Consider the following 20995-nt stretch of genomic DNA (forward strand, 5'->3'; position numbering starts at 1 on the left):
TGTGTGTGTTGGAGTGTGGACAGAGTCAAGTGTATGTGTGTATAGCGTCAGTGCGAGAGAGTCAGTGCAAAAAAGGGTCAAGGCAAATAGTCTGGGTAGCCATTTGATTAACTGTTCAGCTGACTTATGGTTTGAGGGTAGAAGCTGTTCAGGGTCCTTTTGATCACAGACTTGGTGCTCCAGTACTTGCCGTGCAGTAGCAGTGTGAACAGTCTATGGCTTGGGTGGCTGGGGTCTTTGACAATTTTCTGGGCCTTCCTCTGACACCGCCTGGTATAGAGGTTCTGGAAGGCAGCGACATCGGCCCCCCCTGTAGCACCTTGTCCCGGAGTGCCAAACAGTTACCACACCATGCGGTGATGCAGCCAGTCAAGAGATGGCGCTGCAGTAGACTTGAAACTTCATCTGAGAAGTTTCAAGTCTACTCATCTGAGATGAGGCCAGCATGACGAGCTAGGCTCAGGTCCTTCTTTCTTTCCACTCCTTTCTCTTCAACTCTCTCCTTTGGCCCCCTCTCTCTCTTTCATTCACTCACTTCTCTTCTACCCTTCACCTCTACCTTTGTCTGGAGTAAAAATAACATACTTTCTTTAGGAATGTAGTGAAGTAAAAGTAGTCAAAAATAGAAATAGTAAAGTAAAGCACAGATACCCCAAAAACTACTTAAGTAGTACTTTAAAGTATTTTTACATAAGTACTTTACACCACTGGCTACAGTTTGCCACCATGTAGTGTAAAAGTGCTCAGTGGGAATGCCCTTAAGAGCTCCACTAAAAGAGTGACAACATGGAGGGAAGACAACAACCTTAATATGATTTAGTTTGAGATTTAGTCTAAACACCCTCTAGGCACAGAGTATGTAAATTATGTTAGAACAAAGTTCAGAAATAAAGCTTTTTGACTATCCACTTGCTGAAAAACTGTTATATTTTGAATGTCAGATAAGGATCAGCTATGGTTTAAGGCAATAACAGCAACTACAATATTTAACTGAATGAAACCGGAGATGACATACCGGAGATAACAACACGGAAATGGCCCTCAATGTTACATGTTTTGTGACAAAGGGAAAAGGCATACGTTAAAGGCATACTGACTGGATGATGAAAGGTCCAGAAAGGTCTATTACAGTCCAACAATGTCGGATACTTACATATACATTACTCATTTTACGAATGGATAGCCTGTAGAGATGCTTAGTCACATCCCTTGAAATGTGAACTTGTGGTATCATCCAAATAAAATGTGTAACTTCATGAAATGGTACAGAATGACTAAGTTGTTGGTGGTAGGTCTGTATTTGAAAACTAAGAGAGACCAAAAGGCTATGAGCTATTGGAATGGGGACCCTTCAGTGCTCCCTGAAGAGGTGTCTTCTGTTCTCCTCTCCGTGCTTCAGACCTGAAGGACGAACAATCCACTCAAGTGTTCATACACTCTAGCCATTTTCAGGAGGTCCTATCATGCCGCATACTGTCCGCCTGCCAAATCATGTCCCCCCATGCGTCACAATGGGATTCAATTCACTTTTAGCGTCCGTGGCTACGTCAATGGTGTGATGAGCTAATGTGTCCCATTTTGGAGGACATTATATCCATGTGGATGTTCTTGTCATCTGTGCTATGTAAACATATTTGATGTGTTCTGTGACAATTGTGGTGCTAAAACACATTTTGTTTAGCTCAATCATCCCTTTATGTCTGTCTGAGAGTCTGGTAGAATGAGAGGTTACCTATTCATCTCAACATCTAAATGACATGATGAGATCCATGGATTGCAGATCTCTTCATACACAATTAGTTAAAATAATTGTTGTACACCCCATGGTCTCCTACCATGACCAATGGACTCTCATGCCAAATGGCTTCTCTTGTCTGAATATGATAAGGGAAGGCTAAGCCAAATGTATTGACTCTCTTATCTACCTTGATAGGTTATACCCAAGGAAAATACCAAATCTGATGTATTTGGATATCTTTGTCAGCACAAAGGATTCAGGCAGAAACAAAGAAGACATTTGAAGTGGTCCTAACCCCAGATTCCCTCCTGCCCCCTCTCTATCACTCTCTTCTCTCACACAGACATAAACCATTTCACCCCAGCTACAGACAGACATTCCCAGACAAACAGATATCTCTGAGCTAGTGGAGCAATCATGCAGCCCAGTTCTAATCCCTGACACACGTATGGCAGCCTTCAGTGAGACACAGCCCAGCCCTGATAGAGAGCCCAGCCTGGCCCTGGGTTGGACAGACCTCCATGTCTCAGCCATCACTGTTAATATCATTATCATTTGGACGGCGGGCATATTCTCCTGTCACCACAGGGGAGCGAGGGCATGGATTGGCTGTCAGTCTCCCTGAGTGGCAAGACTGATAAGCCAGATCAGTGGCTGCTATGGGACAATGGAACGGGCTAGTCAGAAATTAGATGCCAGTTATCATCCAGGGCCAGAGGGGGGTGCGATGGGAGTGGGGGGGGTGGCAGGTGTACATTTTCCCCTTGTACCAGGCAGCAGTGTCACAAGCCTCTCCTTTCTGTGTCACCACAGACTTTAGTTAGAGAGACATCAGGACAAGTAGAGATTATGTCATGGGGGCTGATACTGGGTGTATAACCTTTCCTTATTTGTGTTTTAGTGCTGTGGATCAATGGTCAGTGCTGTACACTGGAGTAGCAGTTAGACAAGAGGTCAAACAGTGATCAAGTGTCATGTTCTGACCTTTATTTCCTTTGTTTTGTATTTATTTAGTATGGTCAGGGCGTGAGTTGGGTGGGCAGTCTATGTTTGTTTTTCTATGATTTGGGGATTTGTATGTTTCGGCCTAGTATGGTTCTCAATCAGAGGCAGGTGTCATTAGTTGTCTCTGATTGAGAATCATACTTAGGTATCCTGGGTTGCACTGTTTGTTTGTGGGTGATTGTCTATGTTAGTTGCTTGTGTCAGCACAGGTCTCATTTATAGCTTCACGGTCGTTATTTGTTTTTGTATTCAGTGTTCAGTACTTTCTTTAATTAAATATTCATCGTGAACACATCCCAGGCCACATTTTGGTCCTCCGATCCTTCTCGCCTCTCCTCTTCAGATGAAGAGGAGGACGACCGTGACATCAAGGCTGACATGTATAGTGAAAGGGATATTCCGAGTCCCCTGGTCAGTAAACGCCATTGGTCAATAAACACACACACAGACAATACCCAATCCCATACACTGTGTGGAGTAGCTAGTTGTGGTATTGGTTGGTGTTCTATTTTTACACTATGCGGCCCAAATAGGAACAAGGTTCAACAGAAGCATCTGTCAAATATGATGCTTAGATATTAGCACAGTATTAGGTTATAGAATACATACATAATGTAAGACAACATAAGCCTGTGGCATACTGCTGTTGGTTTTCATCAGGAGTGGTATTAATCTCCTACTATCAAGCATACATATTCATTCTTTAAATGAATCAGGCGATTCCCAATCATCTTTGCTTGTTTCCACTCTTATAAAAATTGGATTAGTTAATCATTGTGGAGCCCAATTCCCTAAAGATGCCTCACAGAATGCAATAAATTCCCAAGTATGAAAGAGCAACTTAGTCTTAGATGAAAAAAGTTTGGATTACACAGGGTCCTCAGAGAAACTTTGTAAAGAGAATATCAGTGCAGCTCGACAGAATCATGAGTGTGTATAGAATCTGTATGCACCTACCGAAGTCCAGTACATGGTCTAAGTAAACCAGGAACACTATGAAAGGTTTACCACTGACTCACTGTGACATACTGTAGACTTTCCATCATTAACAGACATGAAACAGTTCTGTTCTATGATGACCCCAGCCTGCCTTCCAGCTACAGGAGACAGCACCTGTGTGAGTCAATTTCACTCAGAATCTCTAATGAGTTAGAATCTATCTGAACTTGGTAACTGCATTTCAGGGGGGATGTTTCACACAGTGTAAGAGAGAAACACAGAGGGAAAAAACGAATCCAACTGAACGTCGTCTTTTGAATGGTGATTACAGAACAGTAGAGGATGTGTGATCCTTTACAAGCCATGTTTGTCTTTGGGGAGCTTTATTATATCTCTCTACTCTAAAGTCTATTTCAACAGCATGGAGGGAGGCAGGGTACATTGTGAATCCCAACTGGTTGACTTAGGCACATCTACGAGTAGACAACAGTGTTGTGGAGTCATACCAACACTTTATCAGCACCTATGCGTTCTGGAGGGTAGGCAGCCAGAACATGTCTTCCTCTCTGCTTGAACGCAGCACGAACAGGAGATGCTTTTATTTTCTATTAGAAATTATGTTGATCGACAGAGTTTTCAGTTGGAAAACATTCAATATAATATCCGGAAAGATCTCATTGGGTACACTGGTTTAATCAATGTTGTTTCCACGTCGTTTCAATGAAGTGACGTTGAACCAACATGGAATCGACATTGAATTGCCATCTGTGCCCAGTGGGATCTATTATTTAAAAAGGTTTTCCAAGAGAGTGGAATTCAATATCTATGAATGTGCTCACATTCACATAACCATGCCCACTCATGGACACCCACACACACAATAGTATGAAGTCATAAGAGATGATTCATGATTCCAGGTTAGAGGCTGCTGAGCAGGTTGAGGACTTTAAGCTTAGCGACTTAAATGGCTATGTTAAAAAATAAAAAATTAAAATTCTCCACGCTGTTTAATGGATCCTCATAAGAAAGATGGGAGACATTAAGTGAGGACAGGGACGGAGTGCACTCAGCATGTCCCCAGCATGCCTCCTCAGCCGGAACATTTCAGTGTGAAGATCCACTTCTTACAACGCTTCCCTGACACCGCAATGCATCATGGGAGCCAGCCTGGCGGAAGTTCAAGGTGATGTGTCTCGAACCCTGACAACAGCGCTGGGCATTTCCATTAAAAACCACACAACTCAACATTACGACCTCTGCTTAAGGGCCTAATGCCTTTTTCTTCACCTCAAGAAAAAGAAAAACGCAACAGTTGCAGTTTTTAGAAAAACGCAACAGTTGCAGTTTTTTGACAAATGCATCATGAGTTTGCACAAACAGGCAAATAGGTTAAGTTTGTTAAGTGCAGTTTTCTGTGTGCACTAAGATCCTGAAAAATAGAGACAGTGTGGCTGGTGGGTAATGTGGTTGATAGAGTAGGTTCAATCAGTAAGGCAGTCTGAATGGCTTGCTCCTTCCTCCCGTAAGCATGACACATTCACATTGTTTCCTTTCCACGGGCGCAGCAGGAATTCATATCCGTTGTCGATATGTTCTCATCAACAGCACAGTGTCATGTCACTTTTACTATATCAATTAGCCACATGCAGAATGTCAATCACCTATTACCCTATGGCCAATGAGCACAGCTGAATAATGCAACTTTACCGCTTGCTAAACAACTCATGGGCATACCTGGGCAATAAGCACCTTGCCTCTCTTCCCACCAATTGTTATTCACCAATGGTTATCTCACTTACGTCTTACAGCAGAAAGTTCACAGCAGACTCATCCACATCCTCTCTGTTCAGATACATTGACATGCCTTTGCCTATCGTGGCCAATTGCGTAGGTTACTTTTGTTGTCTTTGTTGTAGCTTTACCTTAAAGTGGTGCTTTGTAATAGCACTGTTATTTGATCAAATCATTTTTTTTTCAGTGGGGAATATTTCATTCATGCTGCTTGAGCTCAGTACGCCTATTCTCTCATCACTCTAGGCATTTTCATAAATGTTCATTCATTGGCGGTCATACCACAACTACTGGTAGCAATCAGATATCTCCCTTCATGCTTGTATCTTCCAAAAAGCATGATTAGGCTGGTCGGCTATCAGTCTACACCACACAATGTCAAAGTCACTAGTGTGATTATCGTTCATTGGTTGTCGCACAGTCATGCCACTGATAGCTTGGGCCTGGCGCAACTTCTATAACAATCTCTCGTCACTAAACGTGTTGTTGCTGAACATCATGGATCTTGTCTTTGAAGTCTCGTAGTTATTAACAGCCAAAGTAGTTCAGCGCGAACCGTGCCGCTTTCCACATCTGGGGCCAGTGCTTCAAGCTTCAAGATTACTTGAGTGCTCATTCAACGATTTTGGATTTCCATGACTGCCTTGAGTTAATGATTTGTCAAATTGTATATTCATTCGGAAAGCATTGCGTGCTCTGGTGCTTTCATTTTCAAAAGGGTGAGCTAACATCAGGATCATGCTAACTCATAGCTGTTCTCCTCAACGTTGGCTCCACGTAGAGCGTATTTCATCACTCTCCTATATGTTCTTTTTACATGCTCACTAAGAACTGCTCTCTTCTGACCAATGGGAATACATCTTGTGATGTACTTAAATGAAGGCCTCGTTTCTCTCAGATTCAGATCAATTTTATTATCCCACAAGGATGAGTACTGTCCTGTAAAAGGCTTTCGAGTTTTAGGAGGATGCGTTTTGTGTACAAGTTGGAGGCTGATTCTTGATCTATACCAATTATCCTTCCCACCGTATCAATCAAGCGCTGAAGCATGTTTCTGAACACGCATATCAGAACAAAGGACAGCACACTCTGCAGGACAGATTTATAGAACATTTGTAAGATATGACTTTCGACAATAAAATGGTTCAGTTTGCGTTAAAAAAAAACATTATCTGTTGAAATGTCTTTATCTTTGCAAGTCATTGAAGTTCAGTTTATTATCTATTTTGATATTACTCAACTGCGTCTTACAGCAAAAGGCTCACAGCCGACCCTTCACTTCCCCAACGCCACCAGCTGATTATCGGATCCTCTTTCTCACAGATGGGGGAGTAGTTGTGATGCCAGCTACCCCGCATAGGGCTACCGGCATCACAGCATCTGGCTCAGAGGATCATCCCTCGGGGACGAGGCCCCTCCCCAAACTATTTTAATTCCTTTTCATACTTTCATGTTGTCTTTGTTGTTCATTCGGTTAGCCTGTCCTCGATTGTATTGGGTTACGGGTGCTATACAGGGTTTCTACTAGAGCCTTGAGGCTGTACTGACAAAGGAAACCAACACCATGATCACAGCAGCGTAAACTCACAGAAACACTCCCTTATCTCCCTTGTGCACCCATACCACCTGACTACTGTGATGTGTTGTTCATTACATGTGAACACACACTCACTCACACACTCACTCACACACACATACATAAACACACACGCACAGGCCAGCGACTGATGTGCACTGTGCCTTTCCTAGGGCAGGCTTCGAGAATTATAACACAATCATTTTAAATGGAAAAGCAGAGGTCAGGGAGGATAACTGGTTGATTGCTGGTATGTGTGTGTGTTTATGTGTGTGAAACCTACTCCATCACCTGTATGTGAATCACGCCTGTCACCAGCTGCGTCTGCGATTACAGTGATAGATGTGACTGGGGCTGTTTTTCTCCAAGGTCTGTCTATCTGACTGAGGAGTGATGGTCTCTGCTGGGGCTGGAGGACTACAAGGACTGGTGAACCTGCCTGCAGAACAGGAGCACTAGAAAGGGAGGATGATAAGAACTGGTAGCAGTGGTCCCATCTCAAGACCTCACTATTTACTTTGTTATATAACTCAATACACACACTAGTCTGTATGACAACTCCATCTGGTCATCATTACACTGAGTTTATTTGACATTTATCCACCTTTGGACAACAATGAGGACAGAGGACAGGGAATAGGGGTGCGGGGAACAGGCAGCGGTGCAGGTACTCACCAGTGAGTGGGTGAACTCTGGGGCGTGGTCGTTCTTGTCTGTGATGGTGATGGTTGCCGTGGCTGTTCCTGTCAGTCCCACGTCTCTTCCCTTCATGTCCTGGGCTACGATCTCCAGCTCGTACTGCGTGGTGGGCAGTGTCTGGAGGGACAAACACACAGATACACACAGGGTCATAAAGCCTGTCATTATCAACCATTCATTTCAGGGGTTATCCACAACACAATCATCATTAGGCACAGGATTCGTTGAGGGAGATCAAATGAATCCACTGAGTACAAAATGCTAACAAATTATTGACTGACTGACTGAGAAAAAGCAATTAAGATGTAGTTGAGACTGCATGATTGTAACGTTGGTGCGGATTCATTTCAGAGCAAGCGTATTATAGATCTTCTCAGAACCAAGTAGAGTTGCTAGTATGGTTTCTTGTCTGGGGGTGGTAGTGCAGTACTCTGTGGGTGACTGTACATCTCCAACAGGACAACCTTTTCCTAATATACATTTAAATAGAACTAAGCAGATGTCAAGTGTCTGTTATAATCAAAGAGCATCACATTATAGAAATCAACACACACCCACATCATCTCTTGACAGTCAGGCATCCATATCTTGTGTAAACCAGATGAAACAATGTACAGTCAGTGCAAAACACCTTTCAGAACACATGATTGCAAATAGATGTATGGAAGTATGACAGACAGTAGTTTATGTTTACACTTTTTGAAATAGCCAGGGGGGTGGGTCGTTTCAATGTGTCTCCTTCAATGACTCAGAAGACATGAAGTTAAGGTTTGTATGCTTGGCAGACATGAAAGCGTTAACATTTTTCTTTACATTTTCTGTAGACTCCCAGCTTTTAACTAGGCAAGTTAGCTAAGAAGAAGTTCTTATTTACAACAACGACCTAGGAACAGTGGGTTAACTGCCTTGTTCAGGGCAGAACAACATATTTTTTACCTTGTCAGCTCGGGGATTCAATCTAGCCACCTTGCGGTTACTGGCCCAACGGTTACTGGCTCTAACCACTCGGCTACCTGCCAACCTCGTGATGAGCTATATTAAAAGAAAAGGGATACTCTTTGGGGCTTGGCTTTCCCACGTAATTCTAAGGTGAGCGAAGGCAATGGGGAGGGACCCTGGAGGACAGACGCTGGCCAGGCATTAGAATAAGTTGGAGAAGTGGAGTGTGATTGAGGTGCAGGTTAAAAGTCCAGTTCAATTTGGGATACGAAGCTGTGCATACAGCATAGATTATTTGGTTGCAACTTTACAAAGCAAAGTGTATTCATCATTTTCAGAATCACAATACTAATATGTCATCCATCTGTTTCACTAAACACTCCAGAATCACGGCATCTCCTCTCTCTCTTACCCACAATGCACCACACCCTCCCATCTGCATCTCCCTTCCCTGCCTGCTCGGAACACCTCAGCACATCAGTCACTAAAAGGCACTATGAGATGAAGCTATACAATCTATTCACAGAAATGTTTCAAAGCAAAGACATCATCACTATACTATTCCATTCATTTTCATTCTGTAATGAAATTGAGAGTCATGAGATGGGGAAATGGAACTACTAATACTAGCTCTAATTGGCCATTTGTGTGACGACCCCGCCCCCGTCCACAACCCTGACCAACCCCTCTCCTGTCTCTGCTTTTCCACTGGTCTCATTAGAGATGCTCTATGCGAACCACACACACACACACACACAACTGCAATGGCTCATCACTGGACAATAGTGTGACATCACCTGCATCCTCTTAAGCTCTTTGTCTCCACTCTCTCTCTTTTTAAAACTCCATTTTCCTCTTCACGCCTCACAGATCTCTCACATAGCCTGGGAGTAACAGCCTAAAACGGGGCTTCTCCACAGGGGTGCCAGGCAGTATCCTTGAGACCCAGAGAGGAGAGGAGATGAGGCAGTATGCTGCTCCCATCACTGATAACACTGGGATCATTCACACCCCAGGCAGGGGGACACCAGACGATCAATGCCCCTCAGGCGCTTTTTAATAATCATGTCAACACATAGAGTGATAGTGTAACATAGACACTGGAAACAGTACAGAAAGTCTTACTGGAAGTTCCCTGCTGGGTATGTATAGTTACACAGTATATGAAACACATGTTTCTCTATTCTGGTGAAACATAAGCTGCTTTATTACAGCATCCTATAATCAGACAAAGTAGTTGACTGTGGCACTCTTACAGCACTGTAACGTTAGAGAATACAGTACAGTGCAACCCATATTTATATAATTTGGAGTCCACTCCTCTAGCCGTGATTATGATGTGATATACAGTACAAACACTGAGCTCTCCCATGACTACAGTATGATGCAACAGGAACTGTCCTATTATTGTATCTTACTACACGTCCCTGTATGTTCTCCACAGTGTGTTCTCCACTGTGTGTTCTCCACAGAGTCTTCTCCACACACAGAGTGTTCTCCACGGTGTGTTCTCCACAGAGTGTTCTCCACAGTGTGTTCTCTCCTCCCAATACCAGGGAGGCAGCTTGTAAACATGGTACAGCTTAGCACAGCAGGAGACTCTTCACATCAATCTGCAGTAAATCTAGGCTCCTTTGACCCACCCACTTAACCACTCTCCTCCTCTACTCCGCTCTTTCACTCCCACGCGCAACGCTCTACCCAGTGCCAGACATAAATCTTCATCCCTCTCTAATAAACAAAAAGCTGTTGTACTGGTGTCCCTGTCTGCCTCAGACTCCTCCCTGGTTTATGTTCTGTCCACCCAGGGTGGGTGTACTGTATGGCTGCATCTGAAATGGCATGCTATTTCCTATTTAGTGCACTGTTTTTGACCAGAGCCCTATGTGGGCCATGGTCAAACGTAGTGCACTATAGGGAATAGGGTGCCATTTCAGACGCACAGTATGTACACAGGAGGCAGCAGCACAGTAGGTGTTCACCTCGCAGATAGTAGGTGACAGAAGTGTCTGTGACAGACTGCTGAGGATATATCAAACCCTCATGAACAGATGGTCTTCCACAGACCTGTGAGTGGTGAAAAAACCCAGCTCCATACACCCTCCACCTGGAAAAGTGGGCTCAGAGACACTTCATCTCACTGAGTCCTAAAGTGGCGTGACAACTTCTTAATGACCAGTGTCTCTCAAGTTTACGCTATTAGAGATCTCTGGAAATACTTCACTAACTTGGGACACTTTATATGATAAGAGGGTCAGTGAAATATACGGTTATGTCTTGAAATGTGCTTACATTGACGAATACACGGTTACGGTGACTGAGTTAATCAGGAAGTGTATAGGAGATTTTGTTTACCCAAACCAGAAACCGTGGATAGATGGCAGCATTTGCGCAAAACTGAAAGTGCGAACCACTGCAATATAACCATGGCTAGGTGATTAGGAATATGGCCGAATTCAAACAGTATAGTCATTCTGTCACGTTCTGACCTTAGCTCCTTTGTTTTGTCTTCATTTTAGTATGGTCAGGGCGTGAGTTGGGGTGGGCAGTCTGTTTGTTTTTCTATGTTGGTTTCTGTGTTCGGCCTAGTATGGTTCTGAATCAGAGGCAGGTGTCGTTAGTTGTCTCTGATTGAGAATCATACTTAGGTAGCCTTTTTCCACCTGTGTTTCGTGGGTGTTTATTTTCTGTCTTTGTGTATGTCACCAGACAGGACTGTTTCGGTTTTCGTTCGTTTGTTCTTTCCTTCCTTCGTTCCCTTTATTGTTTTTTGTATTTCAGTGTTCAGTTTGATTCATTAAATATTACATCATGAAGACTTACCACGCTGCAAATTGGTCCTCCGATCCTTCTCGCTACTCCTCCTCAGAAGAGGAGGACGAGATCCGTTTACACATTCCCTCCGTAAGTCAATCAAACAGGCAAAATGTCAGCACAGAGACAAAGTGGAATCGCAATTCAACGGCTCAGACTCAAGACGCAGGGTCTATAGACAATCACGGATTATAAAGGGAAACCCAGCCCGGTAACGGAGACCGACATCTTTCTTCCGGACAAGTTAAACACCTTCCTCACCTGCTTTGAGGATAACACAGTGCCACCGAGGCGTCCCGCTACCAAGGACTATGGGCTCTCCTTCTCCGTGGCCGACGTAAGACATTAAAGATTGTAAACCCTCGCAAAGCTTCCAACCAAGACGGCATCCCTAGCCGTGTCCTCAGAGCATGCGCAGACCAGCTGGCTAGAGTGTTTACCAACATATTCAATCTCTTCCTATCCCAGTATGCTGTCCCCACTTGCTTCAAGATGTCCACTATTGTTCCTTTACCCAAGAGAGCAAAGGTAACTGAACTAAATTACTATCGCCGCGTAGCACTCACATCTGTCATCATGAAGTGCTTTGAGAGGCTAGTTAAGGATCATATCACCTCCACCTTACGACACCCTAGACCCACTGGAATTTGCTTACTGTTCCAATAGATCCACAGACGATGCAATTGCCATCGCACTGCACACTGCCCTATCCCATCTGGGCAAGAGGAATACCTATGTAAGAATGTTGTTTATTGACTATAGCTCAGCATTCAACAACATAGTACCCTCCAAACTCGTCATTATGCTCGGGGCAATGGGTCTGAACCCCACCCTGTGCAACTGGGTCCTGGACTTCCTGAGGGGTGCCACCAGGTGGTGAAGGTAGGAAACAACACCTTCACTTCGCTGATCCTCAACACAGGGGCCCCACAAGTGTGTGTCATCAAGTTTGCAGATGACACAACAGTTAGAGGCCTGATTACCAAAATGACTGTATTTGTCAATGCCACTCCGACATTGCTCGATCTAATATTTATATATTTCTTAATTCCATTCTTTTACTTTTAGATTTTAGATATAGATACTTTTTAGATATTGTTGTGAATTGTTGGAGCTAGGAACACAAGCATTTCGCTACACCCATAATAACAACTGCTAAATATTTGCATGTGACCAATCACATTTGATTTAAAGAACTTTCACGAATGAGATCTCAGTGTGCCAGCGATTATTTTAAAGTGGAGATGACATGTTCTCTGTCAATGCAGCAATCATATTTTTTCAAAGAAATAAAGAATAACATGGGTCATTGCAGTTAAAGCAGCCAGCCATGGGACTGAACAAAACTTAAATGAAATTGAACATATCAAATTAAATGACAGGTTTTTAGAAATATGAATCCCATCATGTGGTCATCTGATTTTCTCTTAAAATAATTCCACAGCTTTCAGGAATAATGCCTCCTCCATCACAAAGGAGGTAGAGATGGGAGCTCAGAGTCAGACAGGCGGGTTGTGATCCACTGTCTCAGATACCACATTACCTTCTTGAATAGGTGTGATGCCATTACTACATTTCCAGAGCTCTTTTTGTTCACTCTGGGCCCTTCAAAAGAAGATGGCTCCCCTTGCCAACCCTGTAGGTATTCTTCTGTCCTCCTTTCAGTGCCCAGGAACATAATGACAGACACAAAAGGCTTAGAAAATCCAACTGGAATCATATGAATATCCCTAAAGACACTGTCTCACAGAGCAACACTATTTCGCCTCTCCTTTTATTCCCTATTCTCCTTGTCTTTCATGGAATTCATACCATTGTTAAAATGTAATGTTTTTCCAGTGACTTTCTCACTGTCTAAGCAAATAAAGTCTAACTTGGCTTAACTAAGTTCTAAGCTTTTGAATATGACTTTTTTCTTACCTTTCTCTTTTCCTTTAATCATATCCCTATTCTGTCTGTTTATTTACTTTTCCCTCTGTGATTCCATCTTTGTTCAGCCTACTGTATCTCTTTGAATGTCAGCTACCCCTCAAGCGTTCTCTGTGTTGTATTCCGTAAAACAGGGTACATCCTATCTTCACTGACATATTCTTCTGATCACCCCCCCCCAAAAAAATTACATGTATCATCCTGAGTAGCGCAGTGGTCTAAGGCACTGCATAGCAGTACTAGCTGTGCCTCTAAAAATTCTGGGTTCAATTCCAGGCTCTGTTGCAGCTGGCCACGATGGGGAGACCCATGTGGTGGTGCACAATTGGCCCAGCTTCATCTGGGATAGGGGAGGGTTTGGCCAGCAGGGAGGTCCTTGTCCCATCCTGCACTAGTGACTCCTGTGGCGTGCTGGGTGCAGTACACGGTCGCCAGGTTTACGGTATTTTCTCCGACACATTGGTGCGGCTGGTTAAGCGGGCATTGTGTCAAGAAGCAGTTTGGTTGGGTTGTGTTTCGGAGGATGCACGGCTCTTGACCTTCGCCTCTCCCTAGTCCGTAAGGGAGTTGCAGTGATGAGACAAGACTAACTACCAATTGGGGACAAAAAGGGTAAAACAAATTACATGTATAATGCCATCTCTTCAGTGTTGTCATTAACCAAGCACCTTTATCCCGAGGTTTTGCTGAGGTACGAAAGTGGTAGCTAGCTGAAGATTTGTTTTGTATCGCTGCTGATATGAAACCACTGTCAGACTGTAAAACACATTCACTGTCTGTCCTTTTGGTAGATAGATCAGCATGGAGAGCGAGAGAGAGAAAGAGAAGGAAGGATGCAGTAAAAATGATCCCTGTCAGTTACTCCATCCTCTACTAGTACTGTGCCATCTTCCACAGAAATATAAGACTCTTGGCATTCGTGGCAGCAGGTAGCCTAGTGGTTTGAGCATTGGGCTAGTAACCAAAAGGTCCCTTGTTTGAATCCCTGAACCTAAAAGTTGAAAAATCTGTTGTTGTACCCTTGTGCAAGGCTCTTTCACTCTCTGGACTTGATATGAATTGGAATAAGAGCATTGATCTGAGAATAAACCCAGATCTCTGGTTACTACTTATACCATATTAGTAGTTTGTTTTTCTCAATCAACCTTTATTTTAACCTCATCTATAACAAAGTTACTGCCAATGGCCCAGGGCCAGGCCCAGAGAGGCATTAATGGACAATACAGTACACAATATCACAGCTCAGCTCATCAGATCATGGCATATACTGTAGTCTCCAGCCAGCCCCATCTGGATCTGCTCAGAGGGGAGCCAGCCTGATAGGCAGTGAGCGAATCACACCAGGGGATCCAGCTCAGGCACATCACTCTGAACACTAGAAGGTAACACACAATGCTCTCACAACCTTGAAGAGGGCTTGATACCATACCAGCAATAGCAACATTGCAGCATTGTTTTTATAAAAAACGGAGATGGCTGAGAGACAGGTAGGAGATATCGCAGCCCCTTTCTGTTTACCCAGGAGAGCTTACTTGGCTCTCTGCACTACCTGAACGTAATGAGGGGCCTTTGAAAACAAAAGCTGACTGTCCTTAGCTATAACAAAACTCTCTCTCTGAGAAAAAATACATAGTGCCAGTCCACGTCAAATGTGCCATTACTAGCTGGCAGGTGTGTATAGGTGTGCTCCCAGTACCCAGCATGCACCACAACATATATTTGATTATTCGCCATGCCAACATCACATGGCTCTTTTCAGGGCACTTGAGAGGAAAAAGAAATTACGACACAATAATGAAACATAAAGAAAACATTCTATTTGATAATTTCTTTAGTTGGAAAGGACAAGAATTGTAGTTGTTGATGCACTAGAAGCACAAATTGAAGTGCTGTCGAGCTGAACCACAAGGTCCACTCTACCTCTTTATGTTTTCTACAATGGAACTAGATCCCATGTCTATCCCATCTTTTTACAATTCTCTGCAAGGTCATTGAGAAATACATTGTTTGTTTTTGTTCAGTCAAAACATTTTTATGCTACAATGTTAAATGGAGAAAATTATATTACTCTAGGTTTTCCATCATAAACTTCTACGTACAAACTCAGTTGGCATCCTGTTGTTACACAACTACCAGTTCTGGATCGGGTCTGTCAGATGAGGTCGTACACATTGTGGCAATCTTAAAATCAATTTTATGAACATATCACGAGAACCTAGAGATTTTGAGACACTTTAGAACCACAGAGATGTTTTTCCTGGCTTACTTTCAGCTCATTACGTAAACGCACTTCATGTCCAAGTGGTTCCGGAACTTTTGGAATGATTCAGGAAGTGCCTACTAAACATGCAGAGACATAGCTATATAGCATGTATGAGTCATGAGGTACACGATAATTAGTCTGAGAGATGAAGAGGAATGCAGAACTAACAGCCCCAATGACTAAGGCACTAAGGCTCTGATACAGCAATATAAAACTATACCAACCATAATGATTCAGGACGAGCAAACATGACTGTCGGTTTGGTCCAAACATATCCATCAGTCCTCATGGTGCCCCGACTGCCAAGGAGGAGGCTTGTTTATACGACACCTCTCTTATTCCACAGGCACACAATCTGCCAGAATGATTGGCCTCATGGGTCAACTGCTGCTTCACAGATTTGGCTCCAAACCACTCCATGATGTCATACCGTTTCAATTTAGGGGATCATCAGGGGAATGAGTCAGCAGGTAACAATAGATGCTCTATGTAAACCTTTGCTATTTTGGCAAAAGTGGTGCTTGGTAACTACGAATTAAAAACCCTCTGTGGGAGAAGATGACAGTGAGATCAAAGGATCTTCCGTCAGAAAACCTCACAAAACAAGAGAGCCATTGAACCCTTAAGAGGGTGAAACAAGTCCCAATGTTCCAGCAAGTCATTCAAGAGGCACATATAGTACAGAGGGTACTCCATTTATTTTCTCTCCTCTGTCCTCACTGTCCTTTTTCTTGTTTCCTGGCTGAGTCTCTCTGATCTTTGACTAGTATTGATTAAGGTTTTATTCCTGGATATGCCATGCTAATAACATGATTCATCCCTTTGGCCCACCAGAGCTAGTTGAATAGTCCGTTTTCTAGTGCTAACCAGCTAATGGTAAACCTCAGAATGCTCAGATATTTCAAAAGGGAGTCAAATAATGAATGTGGCCAGATGACTGAGGTTGTTAGAAAAACAAACATTTGATGCAAAGCCTTGATTTGTCAAAAAGTTGAGCAGCGCTCTCAAGGATAAGTCTGTAGGATTCACACGCTTCAAATTCACCAGCTTGAAAGACTCCTAGGAAATCCTGACTTGATAAGAGATTGAAGGATAAAGCAAGAATCAGTTTATTCCTCTTTAATTAATGTTTAAAGCTAGCTATTCAAGAGGCGAGCATCCAGAAATAATGAAAACTGAAGAATATCTACAGGTGCATTCAGTGCATTTTCCTTGAAACAGGTAGAAATGTATAATGGAGGCACTCTTTATCCTCCTCATATGAATAGACATATGCACACACCCACACAGGCACATGCACACTCCTTCACATTGATCAGGGAATTGCATAGCGGCATTGACCATATTTATCGTGACTCATCAGCCCAATTAGATGCTGATGATAAGCTTGGTGATGCTGGTGTCCCCCAGCTCTTCCTGATGAGTGTGGGGCTAATAGGGGTCAAGGTTTGGTTTAAGGGGTGCGGTGAAACCGAGCAGAAAAATACCTACAGTAATCTAATCAGGTGCATCATCAGACCACAGCCTAATCGCTGTCAATTACCCACCAGTTACAGACATATTGGGGACTGAAATAGGCCCCATTAGGCTACGCTTGCCCCTGTTAAGAGAGAGAGAGAGAGTAACAGCTCTCCTCCCTCGCCGCCAGCTCTCCCTCCACCATCACAGCCATCAAAGGCCCATCTGGGAGGTGGCACTTCGAGTGAAGAGCACAGGTGTTCCTGTTTAAGTGTTAATTAGATTAGTGCAGATCAAACAGGGGCGTTGCTCGCCAGGGAGCGGAGGTGGAGGGGACAAACAGCAGAGTCTTGGGGTCCAACAATTCCTCCTCAACCACCAATTAGGATTAATTCATCAGCTGAAGGATTCATTTCCTTTGATCCCCTGAAGCTGGCATGGAGCCTTGTAGTGGAACATGCCTATAGACAGGTTGGTAGTTTAACAACAAAACAGATATGTATATGGCAAAAGAGACAGGGTTGGATTACAGTGTTGACAACATGTTAACTATATTTTGTCTCCAAATGTTTATTGAAAAAATAAATACATGGTTACAGTTGCTGATTAGCTAGCTAGTGAATTTTTGCATACAGTTGACATCTGTCGAAACCCCTCAAAACAAATCAAATCAAATCAAATGTTATTTGTCACATACACATGGTTAGCAGATGTTAATGCGAGTGTAGCGAAATGCTTGTGCTTCTAGTTCCAACAATGCAGTAATAACGAACAAGTAATCTAACTAACAATTCCCCAAAAAAACTACTGTCTTATACACAGTGTAAGGGGATAAAGAATATGTACATAAGGATATATGAATGAGTGATGAAAAAAAACAAGACATGGTATCAATAACAAGATCCAACGAGCTGAAACGAACCACCTACAATTCCCCCCATGGCAGCTTCATGTCATTGTTGTTAGCTATCTGACAATTCAGACTCATAACAATGCACATCTTCCGGCCACATCAATGCGCACATAATTTCTGTGACGTTGTCAGCCAACCCGTCTATGAGAGAGTCAATAGCATGGTGAGGCTTTCTGATGGCAGACTTTTCTGGTAGTAACCAAGGAGAAGTCAGGCCGTCTTCATGAGCAGGTTGACTCGGAATCCGCAGGGCAGACGGGTTTAGGGTCACTAAATATTGTGTAGCTGAAGGTCGGGTGGGTGGAGGGCGGGTTTAATAAAGAGAAACAATACCTTAAAAAATCCATAAATGTATAATTATGTGCAATTTATATAGGCTTTATAAAAAAGTTTTTCTTTCATTATTTTAGGCTATCTGGTATTAGTTATCAAGTCTAAACTTTAAATAAAATAAAATCAAAGGTTATTTGTCACATACACATGGTTAGCACATGTTAATGCGAGTGTGACGAAATGCTTGTGCTTCTAGTTCCGACAATGCAGTAATAACCAACGAGAAATCTAACCTAACAATTCCACAACTACTACCTTATACTACCTTACAAGTGTAAAGGGATAAAGAATATGTACATAAAGATATATGAATGAGTGATGGTACAGAACGGCATAGGCAAGATGCAGTAGATGGTATCGAGTACAGTATATACAGTGGGGCAAAAAAGTATTTAGTCAGCCACCAATTGTGCATGTTCACCGACTTAAAAAGATGAGAGAGGCCTGTAATTTTCATCATAGGTACACTTCAACTATGACAGACAAAATGAGAAAAAAAATCCAGAAAATCAAATTGTAGGATTTTTAATGAATTTATTTGCAAATTATGGTGGAAAATAAGTATAAGCTGCATGCATCTAATTATAGACAAGTTGACGAACAAACAGCCTATGAAAATGTCAGGAATTATAAGCAGAAACATATCTAAATCATGCTCAAAAAAGAGAGGCCTGAGTTGTTCTTCTTCTATGTATTGTGCTCTAAATCTTTTGAGGATCTCAGTGGTGTTTGTGTCTAATCAAATCCATTTTTATTTGTCACATGTGCAGAATACAACAGATCTTACTGTGGAATTCTAACTTACAAGCCCTTAAACAACAATGCAGTTTTAAGAAAATAGAGTTCATAAAATATTTACTAAATAAACTAAAGTAAAAAATCCTGTTGGGGAGCGGTGGAGCTAAAGTTATGGGCCTGGTTCTCAGAAGCTGGAGCTGGTAGATGGAAACCATGTGTGGGAGACACCTTCCTCAAGTTCACTCACTCAGTTAGATTAAACAAACTCTGCCGAGCCCAGAGCTCCCCCAGAGCTCCCCCAGAGCTCCCTCAGAGCTCCCACAGAGCTCCCTCAGAGCAGCAGTCATGCAGCAAGGGACTGCCACATGCCACGTCAACGACACGACACATTAATGGCACGTCACGTATCAGCCTCTGGAGTGGATGACATCGTACTGCAGCATCCAACGCTAGAGGTTCCCTGTTTGTTTCAAATCAAATCAAATTTTATTTGTCACATACACGCGTTTAACAGATGTTATTGCGGGTGTAACAAAATGCTTGTAAACACATACACACACACACACTGTTTGTTTGTTTGTTTGTCTGTGTCTTCTTCCCTTCTCGTGAGACAATTGTCACAGTAACGGAGCAGTGAAATGCACCATCTTTATCCCCTGCTGATAGTGTGTTTGTGTCCTTCCATGTGTGTGTGTCAGTGTGTCTGTGCATGCTTGTGTGTACATGTGTGTGCGCATGTGTGTGTGAGGAAAGGAGCTTAGCAAGGTTCAATATTTTGCTAGCCATGGTAGACAGGTCTGGCTTTGCAGGTATTAGCCTTTATGTGGTATCAGTGTCTGCTCACCTGGTTTCACACAGCGACACTGAGCACTGGCAAAGCCCCTGTCTCAACCCCCCTGTCCTCTCACACATCCCCCAATTTACCTTGCGGACCTGGGACAACATCATAGAGATGCTATGGGGATTGGCAGAGTGGGTGTTCAAGCATGTGTGTGTGTGTGTGTGTGTTGTTGCTGTCTCTTTCCGTGTGTGTGTGTGTGTGTGTGTGTGTGTGTGTGTGTGTGACTATGTATATGTGATAGATGATATACTTTTGACTGAAGATAAAGAGTGGAGAAGGAGGGAAGAGTCACAATTATAGCTCAGCTGTTGAAGGGGGCCAGAGGGTGCTAGCACATTAGGAATGGTGACTATAACTTGTGTGCTGCTTTAATAATCATGATCATTAGTACAGCCATAAACGTGTAGAACAGGACATTAAATCAACGTTCATGACCATAAGCCAGAGGCTGCTTAAATAATCAGAGCAAATGACCTTAATTCCACTGCCATGGTAATGGTCAAACTAACACTGCCTATGGGCAAGAATAGAAGGGTAATATTCTTTACCGCCACTCACAGCTGTAAGCTACACACCATCTTGCTGCAGCAGTGGGAGAAAGCGCAACAAAGTCTTGGAGACCTGGCCAGGAAGAAGCAGAAATGTATTTGTTTTCCTCTCTCTAACTCCATCAACATAGAGAAGAGAGAAAATGTGAAGCCAAGACCACACATTGAGAGCTAAAGTCTGTCTGACGTATCAAGTCTGTTCCAGGCTCTTCTTCAGAGAGCACTGCTTTCTCTGTGAGAGGAACAAACAGGCTGGAGCTTCTCTCATGCCTCCCCCAGGAGGCAGTAAACAGACAGGAGCCTTCCAGCTGTTCACACACAGTCAGAGTAGCGGTCTACATGAGCTGGGACACTTCTAAGTGTTCAGACACAGAGCAGCATATAGGAGTTGGGACACTTCTAAGTGTTCAGACACAGAGCAGCATATAGGAGTTGGGACACTTCTAAGTGTTCAGACACAGAGCAGCATAT

The 20995-nt window shown here is 43.1% G+C and overlaps 1 protein-coding gene across 2 annotated transcripts in view; it reads right to left on the reverse strand.

Annotated features, from left to right (window-relative positions):
• Nucleotides 1-20995, reverse strand: part of cdh13 (cadherin 13, H-cadherin (heart)) — a 527392-nt gene that overhangs the window by 115352 nt on the left and 391045 nt on the right. For both annotated transcript variants that reach the window (XM_042301487.1, XM_042301486.1), the window contains one exon: nt 7725-7865. In XM_042301487.1, the coding sequence (XP_042157421.1) occupies nt 7725-7865 (141 nt within the window). The remainder of the gene's footprint in view (nt 1-7724; nt 7866-20995) is intronic.

The sequence above is a fragment of the Oncorhynchus tshawytscha genome, linkage group LG19 (assembly GCF_018296145.1).
Source record: "Oncorhynchus tshawytscha isolate Ot180627B linkage group LG19, Otsh_v2.0, whole genome shotgun sequence".
NCBI lineage: Eukaryota > Metazoa > Chordata > Actinopteri > Salmoniformes > Salmonidae > Oncorhynchus > Oncorhynchus tshawytscha.